The sequence below is a fragment of the Diabrotica virgifera genome, chromosome 5, assembly GCF_917563875.1.
Source record: "Diabrotica virgifera virgifera chromosome 5, PGI_DIABVI_V3a".
Lineage (NCBI taxonomy): Eukaryota > Metazoa > Arthropoda > Insecta > Coleoptera > Chrysomelidae > Diabrotica > Diabrotica virgifera.
In genome coordinates this window covers 14,149,518-14,161,703 of record NC_065447.1, presented here as the reverse complement: position 1 = coordinate 14,161,703, position 12,186 = coordinate 14,149,518, and the positions used below count along the sequence as shown (strand labels likewise).

At 30.6% G+C, this 12,186-nt stretch overlaps 1 protein-coding gene across 2 annotated transcripts in view; it reads right to left on the bottom strand.

The window, feature by feature from the left end:
- Nucleotides 1–448: 448 nt before the first annotated feature.
- Nucleotides 449–12,186, bottom strand: part of LOC114326929 (nuclear pore complex protein Nup58) — a 51,022-nt gene continuing 39,284 nt past the window's right edge. For both annotated transcript variants that reach the window (XM_028275396.2, XM_028275394.2), the window contains exon 6: nucleotides 449–839. In XM_028275396.2, coding sequence (XP_028131197.2) covers nucleotides 616–839 — 224 coding nt within the window. In that variant the 3' untranslated portion in view covers nucleotides 449–615. The remainder of the gene's footprint in view (nucleotides 840–12,186) is intronic.

The following is a 12,186-nucleotide window of genomic DNA, read 5'->3' as shown; positions in this document are numbered from 1 at the left end:
TTTGAAATATTTTTATTTTAATTTAATTTAGCAAAATTAGCTCGTTATTCAAAAATTTATAAAATTATATTTGAATGTTTACGTCAAATTTTACATTTTCAAAACGTAGTTTCACTTCAAGCCGACAGTGGTGCCAGCGCGCTAGTGGCAACGTGCTTCCAGATTTCTGTGGGAGTTGGATGTATTACAGTCAATAGTATTTGGTGTTGGTGTAAATTTGTCTTCCTCAGAGCCTCCTTGGCAACAGGTAGACCTAGAAATAGTACTATCGGAGGATGGAGGGAGACAGATTTAAATCAAAACGAAACCGTAGATTGTCTTATTTTAAATATAATAAAATGTCAGACCAATCAAATACACTGCTCAAAATGATCAAATCTTACTAAGAGTCGTATCAGTTTTTTTTGGAACCAGCTGTACAATACTTGTAATTAAAATAAAAATTCCCTTCTTCGTTTTGAACTTTTACTCATCTTAAAATATTCCTCTACAACTATTAAAATTACCTAAATTATCAAAAATACAAATACAAAAATAACAGCAACTTCCATTTTTTATATAGTAGTAAAAGTTTAATATTTATGACAATGTGAGCTAAAAAAATAAAACCGTAAACTATTGTTTTCCTCTTTTGTTTCCGGTGGGTGGTTTTTGCAATTGAAAACTATTCGTACTTTGTCCTAGAGATGGCGCGGCGAACAACTGTGAACTATTCCCGCCCAATTGGCTTACGAAACTCGTGCCGAATGTCATATTGCTGAAACCTGGCGCTGCAGTCGTGGGCGTCGAAAAAGACATCGTACTTTGGTTTTGTTGTCCAGCAAATAGTGACGTAGCACCTAAAAATTATTTTTATTTAAATAATCTGCACATAATTTGTAATAAATAGTAGATTTAATGCCTTATTATTTATTCAACGTATTCAAACCTATACCATTGTATAACTAGACCATAGTAACACAACCCTATGTCTAATTTTATTGGATTTTATTTGAGACAGTCACTAGATGTCACCACTCTTTCTATCTCAATTGAATAGAAATCTACAAATATTTGTTTAGCTACGCTCTAATAGATGGTGCCACGGTAACTAAAGTTAGCGTCCATTTTGGTTTATCTAAATTAAATTAACCAGGGTTGCAATATCTCTTAGACAGTGACACAGACACAGTAGCATTACTACTGACATAGTGGCAAGTGTATTTACACCTTTTAGTGTTTCCATGCAGAATATAGTGTTTTCCGTATAGAAAATCTATAAAATCTTCGAGGTAAGTAAAATATTATTTAAATTCCTACGTTTTTAAAATTTAAATAAAAAAATTACACATGAAAGATTGTAAGTAAGGTAAAGGAAACGGAGTAAAAAAATTTTGACGCATGTCAAAATTTTCAAAGTGTTTCAAATATATTCATTTTTTAAGATTCCTGAGAAAACTAATAAATGTTTTTGAAAAATTAAATGCAGAATTAAAAATTACATTACTACCGAGGGCCAAAAGTCCCTGAAAACTTCTATGTTTATTTTAATAAGATACAGGGGTGAAAATAAAAGAGAAAATTTAGTGTGATTTTTAATTGAAAATATTTCATTCAAAAGAAACTTTTTATTTGCTAAGTGACTTTCGGCCCTCGGTAATAAAGTAGTTTTTCATTCTGCATTAAATTTTTCAAAAATGCTTATTAGTATTTTAGGATTCGAAAAAAAAAGAATTCATTTAAAACACATTGAAAATTTCGACATGCATAAAAATTTTGCATTGTGTTCCGTTCCCCTTAAAAAAATAGCTCATTTTGTTTTCTTTCTTAAAAAAATATAATTTTTAAACTTTACACAAAAATTCTTTTTTAAACAATGGTAATATATAAATGATTCTTATATATTAGCGTATTTTAAGGCAATAGGCGCAAAATTTCGTGATAATGTGTTTTAAAAGCAATCATTTTTTTCGAATCCTGAGAAAACTAATAAGTATTTTTGAAAAATTTAAACGCAGAATGAAAGATTGCCTTATTACCGATGGTCAATAGTCCCAAAAAACTTCTATAATTTTTATTTTAATAAGTTACAGGGGTGAAAAAAAAAGAAAATTTAGTGTGATTTTTAATTTTAAATATCTCATTCAAAACAAACCTTTAGTAAGTTCGTTAACGGTACAATATTTCAAAACCTCTAAATTTTAAAGAACCGCTTGGATTGACAAATTTTCCACATACATAGCTAACAAGTCGAAGAAAAAAAGTGATATTGTACCGATGTGTGCTTTTGCCCTGGGGTTGTGTTTCACCCCTTTTAGACGGTGAAATACTATATTGTGTCCAATATAAGTCCTGAAATTAATAAAATGATTAATTTTAAGCAACCCTGTTCTATAGAGTTTTTTCATTAATACTCTTCTAGTTATTTGCTAGTGAATATATTAGTGCAGTCACTGTAGGTGGATATGATCGAGCTATTACCTCCGATCTCCGATTTCGTTGAACCTCCATCGATTTGCATGAAAATTGGTTAGTGATTAGAGGGTATCTTAAGAAACAAAGGTGACATGGTGCCAACTTGCGCTTTTATTCTGGGGGTGAATGCCACCCCTTCTCGTGGGGTGAAAATTATTTTATTAAAATGGACCCCATAATGCGATAGAGGGACAAATTATAAGCAACATTTGTTATATAAAGTTATTAAAATAAGTCAAAACTTTTTGAGTTATTAAAGATCAAAGATTTTAATTTTTCGTGAAAGAAATATGCAGGTTTTTAACCGATTTTTCATAATAATTCAAAAACGATAAGTTTTTACAAAAAAGTTATTCTTACCAAAATTGAAGCTAATAAAAAATAAAATTAACTCTTTACTAGAAAAACCTTTTAATTTTATGTAACTAAAAGTGATTTATAAGTAATTGTATTTTATATTTTTTTCGGTGAGTACCCAAATCTAAGTATTCAAGCTTAAATAACGGGAAAATGCTGCATTTTATAACATATAATATATATTTTATAATATGTATAGCTCAACAGGCCTTAAAGGCCGATGGCTTGGAATTTCTCCACGGTTTTTCTCCATTTTCTCCTGTCCATGGCCGCAGTTCTCCAATTTGATATCCTGATTGTTCCAGGTCTTCCTTACATGATTCTAGCCACTTTTTCCTGGGTCGTCCTCTTCTCTTCTTTCCTTCACCTCTCAGCAGTGAGTTATTTGTCCACCTTCCGTCAGCCATTCTCGCAAGATGACCTAACCAACTTAGTCTCTTTGTTCTGACCATCTGGCTTATTTCTGGTTTCCGGTACAGCTCACTGATGTCTGCATTTGTTCGTCTCCTCCAAACGTCTTCATCGTTTTTTACTCCCCCGAATATCTTCCTTAGGACACTCCATTCCCAGATGTTCATCATATTTTCTTGATTTTTGTTCATGACCCATGTTTCCCTCCCGTAAAGAACTGTGGACTGGATCACTGTTCGGTAGAGTTTTAATTTTGCCTTTCTGGAGATGTTTTTGGCTCTTAGTAGTTTGTGTAGGGCTCCGACTGTCTTTCTTCCTCTTGAAATTCTTTTTGTCTATCTCGGGTCTAGTATAACTAACGATGGCAACTGTGAAGCAGAAGTTCGGAGACGTATTGGTATGGCAAAAAATGCGATGAGTCGCCTAACTAAAGTTTGGAAATACAGATCTATCTCTCAAAATATCAAGATGAGACTGGTGAATGCCCTTGTATTCTCAATATTTCTATACGGAGCAGAGACTTGGACTCTTCGCACATGCGAGCGCCAAAAACTTGATGCCTTTGAGATGTGGTGCTGGAGAAGAATGCTGCGCATACCATGGACAGCTCATAGAACAAACGTTTCCATTCTAAACCAACTCAATATTAAAAAAAGGCTGTCCACAATATGTCTGCAACGAATTCTGCAATTCTTTGTTCACGTGGTTCGCAGAGGTGACGACAGTTTGGAGAGATTAATCGTCTCTGGAAATGTTCCGGGGATAAGATCAAGAGGACGATCACCAACTAGATGGTCCGACCAAATAAATAATTCAGCTGGAAACTCATTCTGCGAAGCTCTTAGAGCAGCTGAAAATAGAGACCAATGGAGAAACATTGTCAGTGGCGGCTAGTCCTAAAGGGCCACCGAGCCATGGCACTGGCTGTGAAAAATAAACTTACAGGAAAACATATTGAACAATAAAAATAATTTTACTTTTACTATGCTTTTTTTAATATCAGTGCATCATCTACATACATTATTTATCATTCTGTAACTTAATTTCCACGAAAAAACAAATAATTCCTGTGAGTTACTCTACCCGAGCACCATTCCGTATGGCTCGAGATTTGCCTTCAAAGGCATAGGAAAAGGTAGACGCGGCCAGCTTACAACGAACGCCGGGCCGGGGTTTATGAAATTCCGAGCCAGACAAACTTTGGCTCGAGTGGGTTTTAGAATGTGACTTTGCGAGTGTATTAGAATGGTTTTCGCTTATCTATAACTTTTTAGCGTTGATCTGAAAAATCAGTCATCTGGTTCTTCAAACTTTAAAGGCCGTGTAAGAATGTTTAATATAAATATATTCCAAAAATTGCTGGATGTGTGGATGTGATCCAAAAAATGAATTTTTCTATTTCGTGTGTGTTTTGTTTGGGAGCGATTCTACATGGGCAAGACATGGTATCATTGATTTAGGTGCATATTTACGAAAAAATAAATATAGGCCTTCCTTATTTTCATAATTCTTTATCCATACGATCATCTAATTATATATAAATGTCAATTTTAAAGATACTGCGCCAAAAAAGGAAACAAAAGATTCCAGTACCCGGTAAATATACCTATTAAGTTGTGTTAAAGGTAAATTTATCTATTTGTGCACCGCCTCTTTTAGTATTCACGAGCCGCCACTGAACATTGTTAGGAATATTGGAAGAAATCACGATCCTCAGTAATGGGGAAACGACAAGAGAGAGAGAGAGAGAGAGAGAGAGAGAGAGAGAGATGATTTCTCTTATTTGTTCCTTGAGGTATCGTCTAACTACTCACCAATTTTCATGAAAATCGATGAGGATTCAACGAAATCGTAGGTGAAAACCTTCAGTGACTGTACTATATTCATCTTTCAACAAAGTAAACACGTTTTTAGACGGTTTTTTACTAATAACTTAAAAAGTGAATATTTTGCCGAAAAAAATTTCTTAGTAAAATTTTTTTAATATAACCTGTAATATAGCCTGTAAAAAAGCGAAAAAAGGTGTATATATTAGGTCGCTAGACCTAGTAGAAGAATTATAGCTAATGAAAAATAGGTTCATATTCGTAAAATTCGAAATTGAATATTTTAACGTGAAATATCCACAAAATTTAGCACTTTTTGGGGGAAAGTCGTTACTACTTTTTTAAAGTTAAAAAAGTTTAAAAAAGCTCTATTTTTGTTTTATAAAAAATTCTAGCATCAAAAGTAAATAAGTTACTCTCAAAATAAAGTTGGGTCCTTTTTTTTGGTAAAAAATCGGGAAAATCACCCCCTAATTAACATCTCAAATAAACTTAATCGTTACCACTTCACAAGTTGCTTTACTCGTGTATGTATTTATTTGTATATTGTATATATTGTATATTATTTGTCGGTGCAGCTGGATATTACTTTATGAGTTATTTGCGAAAAACCGTATAAAAACATGGTTACTTTGTTGAAAAATGAACATATTCACCCGCAAATAACTCGAACATAATATTAACTTAATGAAAAAACTCTATAAAATAAAAGTTTTTTTACAATTAGTCAGTTTTCCATTTGAACGTATATTTTATAACCGCCGAGAAGTAGTAAAACTTACCTCCAAGGCAAAAGCACACATCGGCACACAATCAATTTTTTTTCTTTTGCATGTTAGCTATGCGTACGCCAAATTTCATGTCAATCCAAGTAGTTCTTTAAAATTTACAGCAAAAACCGTGAGAAAATGTACTATTTTTGTTTATTCTTAGGGTACTTTAGGTTTATAACGAATGTATTTTGCCTGTACAAACTTATGGAGCAGAGACTTTAACACCGACGCAAAAATCCGCAAATGAACTCAGAGTTACACAACGAGCCATGGAACGTGCAATGCTAAACGTGAGCCTTCGAGACCATATAACAAACCAACAAATCAGGCAAAGATCAAAGACGTCATCGAAAGAGCTACAACGCTTAAAAGGAACTGGTCAGGGCACTTAGCTAGAACACAAGATGGACAATGGACACGAAGAATCATGAAATGGAAGCCCAGAAACTATAAAATAAGCCGAGCACGACCACCGACTAGATGGACCGACGACATAAAAAGAGAAACTGGGTACAAGCGGTCCAGTGTAAAGAACACTGGAAAGAACTAAGGGAGGCCTATGTCCAGCAGTGGACACGATTGGCTGATTGTTGATGAGGACACTTTCGGCCGTCTGTAATAACGTAATCTTTCATTCTGCTTTTAAATTTTTCGAAAATAATTATTAGTTTCCTCATGATTTAATGAATGAATGCATTTAAAACACATGAGTGCGAAATTTTGCGCCTATGCCCTTAATTATTAACATCATGAATGCCTTGAATATGCCATTTGGTATGTTAAAATTTGAGTGAAGGTGTTTTTGAATTTAATTGAAATTATTCGTGATACCAAAAATCTCACAGAGTAAAAAAATGTATGTTTTGCATTTTTCAATGTTTTGAATATTTTTATTTTTTTGTAAGACATTGGTTAAGATATGCCTGTCCAAAATTTGCACACACTCGTGATTAGTGACTCGTTCAAACTCTTTTAACTATAGCATGCTACAGCGTTTTTAAAAATAAGTTTGAACCCATGAAACTTGCGGATCATATATAAACAATACATTATAAGTAAAGTAACCTCAATATGAAATTTTAATTGCACACGTTTATCTCTATTTGAACAAATTTTTCATGCAAAATCATTATAAGTTTATTTTTAATTTTGTTATAGTAATCTAATTCTATCTAATTTTGTTAAACTTCGAAGGTCGTCCGTCCATCTCATCTGCGGTCTTCCTCTTTTTCTTTTCTATTCCCATGGTCGCAAGTGTAGAATTCGCTTATTCCATCTTCCATCTTTTTGCCGCAGAGCGTGGCCGGCGAAATTCCATTTAAGTTGTGCAACCTGTCTTCATACATCATACACCTTTGTTTTTCTCTCATCCATGAGTGTATTTTCCTGTCTTTAAGACCGATACCCAGCATCTGTCTTTCCATTGCTCTTTGTGTTTTGGATATTCTGTCAATGTTATCTTTTGTGAAAGTCTATGTTTGTGAGCCATATGTGATAACTGGTAATATGCACTGGTTGAATACTTTCGTTCGCATATTATTGAGGGTACTTTTTATGCTTTAAAAATATACATAATGATAGTTTGATATTTTGAATATAATTGAATATATTTTGAATACAGGACTTAAATTGTTTTTTTTTCTTTATTGTGCAGAAAGTTGATTTTTTCAGTTATGCTAAATATTATTATTGTTGTAGGGAATGCAATAGTGACGAAGAATCTGTTGAAGGTGAAGGCGCATTAGAAGACAGTATAGTATTATTATCTGCAGAAAATGTGTCTCCAAATAGCTTATTGCAACAAACAAATTTAGATTTAGATAGAGTGGCTTCAAGTTTAGAAAAATGTTCAGTATATTATTTTGCAGGGTACTTATTTAAAAAATGTTTTGAACAATTTAAATGTGAAAATTGTAAAAACAAATTAGAGGGCACAAAAGATATAGAAAATAAGCAACAAATATTACTGTTTTATAAAGAATATGCAATAAATGATTCAAATTGTCAATTAAAATATATTACCGATTTGATGGGCACATTCACAAAAATATGTCTTCAAAAATGTTTTCTACCATATTTGATGGATGCTGTGTAAAATGTGTGTTATTTAATATAGCGTCAATATACAGTCAATTTTGCAACATCACTGATGTATTTATTATTTTTTATTAAAATACAATTCCTGAGAGGTGTTCATTAACAGACTTTTTAGAGTTTTACGATTATTTCGGTTAATACTTGTTATTTTTAAATTAGCACTATTATCAGTAAAATTATGTCTGGGTTATTATATTTTTCAGATAATAAATACTTTATTACGCACCAGTTGGACACTTTTACGAAATACAACAGGCCATAGACTACCTACTTTAACTTGTGTCACAAAACTTGTAAAAATTTCTATTGCGATCTATCTCCTTGCAGTTATAAATTTTATTGGTTAATGGTTTATTGACTTCGACAATACAATGGCAGACAAGAAGAGAAATGTTCTCTTTTATTAATAACCGCCCTGTCCATTCATAAACCCGACATGAGTTTGAATATTTTAACAATCCGTTTTTTGCCTGCCAATGTGCCAATTCATCAAAACACAGAATTCGAAAAAATAAAAGACGAATATTTTTAAGAGTTGTTTCGTTTGACGATAATTTATCGGTTTTCGAAGGTACTGAAGATTTGGAACAAAACAATGAAACCACCCAACTCAATATTAAAGCGAAAGATGAGGCAAAAGATGAAGATTTTTTCGATTTTGTGGATATTCCATCCAATTTGGCAAGTCCTAACCGTTTGTAATATTATAAGAAGATTTCTGGAGGACCAATGCAATGTAATTTTTTCTAATTTGTATAACTTAAAGATTTCAAAAAAAAATGAGAAGGAATTTTGTCGTATGCATTTTAAATAAGATAATATATACATGTTTACATATTGCACACATCTCAGGCTTATTAATGGATTTATGCACAGAAAACGTAAGTTGGTTTTTTAATAAAATAAGTTACACTGCTGTATCATTGACTAAAACGACCTAAAACCATATAAATATAATGTAAATGTAGGTACATACATAGTATGTACTATTATTGTGTAGGTCTATTCAGTAGGTACCCTTATTTCTACCAGCCATCAATGATCGGGTATTAGAATATCCCGGTTATAGGAATATTTTTGCTTGGCACGAAGGCTATTCCAATAAGCGGGTTCGACTGTATAGTGTCGAACGTTGGACGCAAAAAACTGCAATCATCTCCCTTTATATCTCCTCTATTTTTCCAAGTTCCGTAAAATTACAAAATACTATCTATCTAAAAGGCGTAGAAGCAGTATATCTTAATGAATAAAAATAAGAAATTACAGTATCTTCCATCCACAAGTAACTAAAGTATTTTTATCATTATTTGGGTGTCATACGTAGCAGCTTAAACTGATTAGTTCCTAAGTCTGTATTTTGTTTGTTGTATGTTTAATTTGCAAATTATATAAGTTTTTGCAAATATATTAGGGGAGTGCAATTAGAACGAGAAGATACAATGTTTCGGAAAAAATCAAACAAGGTTATATTTTTCTAAAACTTTTTTTGTCGGTTTATAAATATGTTAAAGTAAAAAGTTCTACTCACAAATTTCGCCGCTAATTGTTTATTAATTGTTTAAACAATAACAATTGTTTTGTATAAATAATGTTAAGAATATGGGTGAATTCAACATTTTATTTTGATAAAAAATGTTTTTATTTTAGTTTTGATTATGCTGAACCCGAATCTGACATTACAATTTGCAAATTCAAAATGGCGGATTCAAAATGGCGGATTTTTTCCTAAAATTCCTTAAAAAGCAGTTGTAAAATCCGATTTTTTTTATAAAACGTGTTTGTTTACATATATGTGGATATTTTTGAGAGGTTGCTGAACCTGAATCAAATTTTGATAATTTAAATTATAAAATGGCAGATCCAAAATGGCGGATAACTTAAAAAATAGTTGTAAAATCATAATTTCTTTACAAAATGTATTTATTTCTACATATATTTATTTTTGAGAGCTTTGATAAACCTAACTTAAATGTTGATAAACATTATAACCTAACCTAAACTTTGATAAACATTATAAACTATAAAATGGCGGATCCAAAATGCGGATTTTCTAAAAAGAACATAAAAAAGAACATTTTTCTAAAACATTTATTGTCTTTATTTTTAACAGGTAGTTGAATCTGAATTAAAGATTAAAAATTTAAATTTCAAAATGGCGGATCCAAAATGGCGGATATTTAAATAAAAAACAAGTAGAATCCAATCAAACAATTATGGAATTTAAATCTTAAAAAAAAAGATAAACAAATAATTTTCACAATAATATTAAAAATTAAAATTTATTAGAAAGAAAGAACAAATTATTCAAAATCTATCTCTTCAATATTCAAAATATTGTTGCAATGGGATCAAAAAGTTATTCTTAGTAAAAAGCTCTGCATATTCTAAAACTTTAAATTCAATCATAAAATATCAATTTTTATCAATTTTGTACAAAATATGTCAATAAATAAAAATTTCAGTGAGGAGTAAGATACCTATATTTTTCATAATACTGAAAATTGTTATTATGGAAAGTTGTTCAGAATTAAAAACGATGTGTCAATATGCAATTACACTTTTATACAATTTTTTTACATAATACCTCGTATAATATTGATAAAATATAATATTTTATATTTGCATATTAAGTGTTAGACCATGCACAGCTATTTATGACGAATAACTTTCTTAATAAAATTAATAATAAATCAGTTATCATAAATAATAAGTGAAAATTTAATGATGTTTGGTATAATTAATTTGAAACAATATTAAAAAAAACAAATTTTCGATTAGAAGGATATAATTACATATTGAAACATAGTTTTAATTCCAAACAACTTTTCTTTATCAAAATTTTCGATACTGTGAAATATAAAGGTACTTTACTCTTGAGTGAAATTCATATTTTTTGACATACTTCGTACAAAATTAAAAAATTTGATATTTGATGGTTGCATCTTATGTTATATACGATGCAGAGTATTTTATAAAGAATAACTTTTTTTCGTAAAACTGATATTAAAAAAGTTATCAATAGGTTCCAAGTTACGCAAACATACTGTATAAGAGCTAAAAAAAAATTTTTTTGTTGAACATTTGTTATTGTTGAAGCTTATTATTAAATTAATTTTAGGTAAGTTTTACGGAAAAAAGTTTTGATCACTCTGTATATACATTTTTTCAGCTGGTAATTTTTGGTTTTTGTATTACATTTTTGTTATCTTTCTTAGTTTTCTCAAAAAGAAATTGTTTATATCATTTTTAAACTAAAATAAATCAGTGTTTTTTAAAGACTGCATCCTAGGCTTTGAAAAAATATCAAAAAAATTGTATTAGGTTTATTCAAACTTGAGCAATACCGTCTTAAATTGGTGGGAATTCTGTAGAACTACGAAGTTTTCAAAAATTACATTTTTTGAGACAGCGTATTATTTGAATTAAATTTTTGAGATTTTTTTTGAATGAAACATCGTTTAGTAAGATGATTAAGAGGTAAGTTGTGCAAATTTGAGAGCTTTATAGGTAAAATTGTATTAGCTACACATTTTTAAATCATTTTTAAACAAAATTCATGTAAGTCTCATTTTCCGCCCACACCGTACTTATGTCCATACATTTTATTTCTTTGTATTACAACCATAAGATACCTTATTTTATCTTCTTTCATGTCCAATTTGTAAAATTTCTTTTGACCCATTAGTTAAAGAATTACATTAAAAAAACTCAACCGTGCACTTCTTCCAACGCTAGTTTACAGTGCGCCAATGTGTGTGAGAAGGGTGACTTTAGCGTTATAAATAAAAAATTACAGAAGCTAGAGATTTAATTTTAGAAAAATCTTTATATAAGGTTTTTTTTGTAAAATATTCTGAATTTTTCAATGGTCAAGTCAGTTTTTTTCTAAAAATTATATATTCGGAGTTATTTAAAAAAACATCTAACTTCGCTGTTCATTTGTTTAATAAAAAATGAAGCACCCACTTCTCGAGTAGAACTTTTTGATATGTTGTTTATTAAACATTTCTTAATGAAATTACAGAAAGTTTTATCTTGTTTGATTTTTTCCGAAGTGAAAATCTAAATGCACTCCCCTATATTGTTTAATGTTTTACTTTCATTACCTTTTATTTTGTAATATTGACTATGTATCTAACTTTAATAAATTGTATTCATTTTGACTATAAAATTGTTTAACTTTCAGCGACAATAAAGAATACTTCTAGTAAACATCTTAGATCGGACGAATTGATTGAAAAAAAAAACATTTTCATTTATGTAAAACA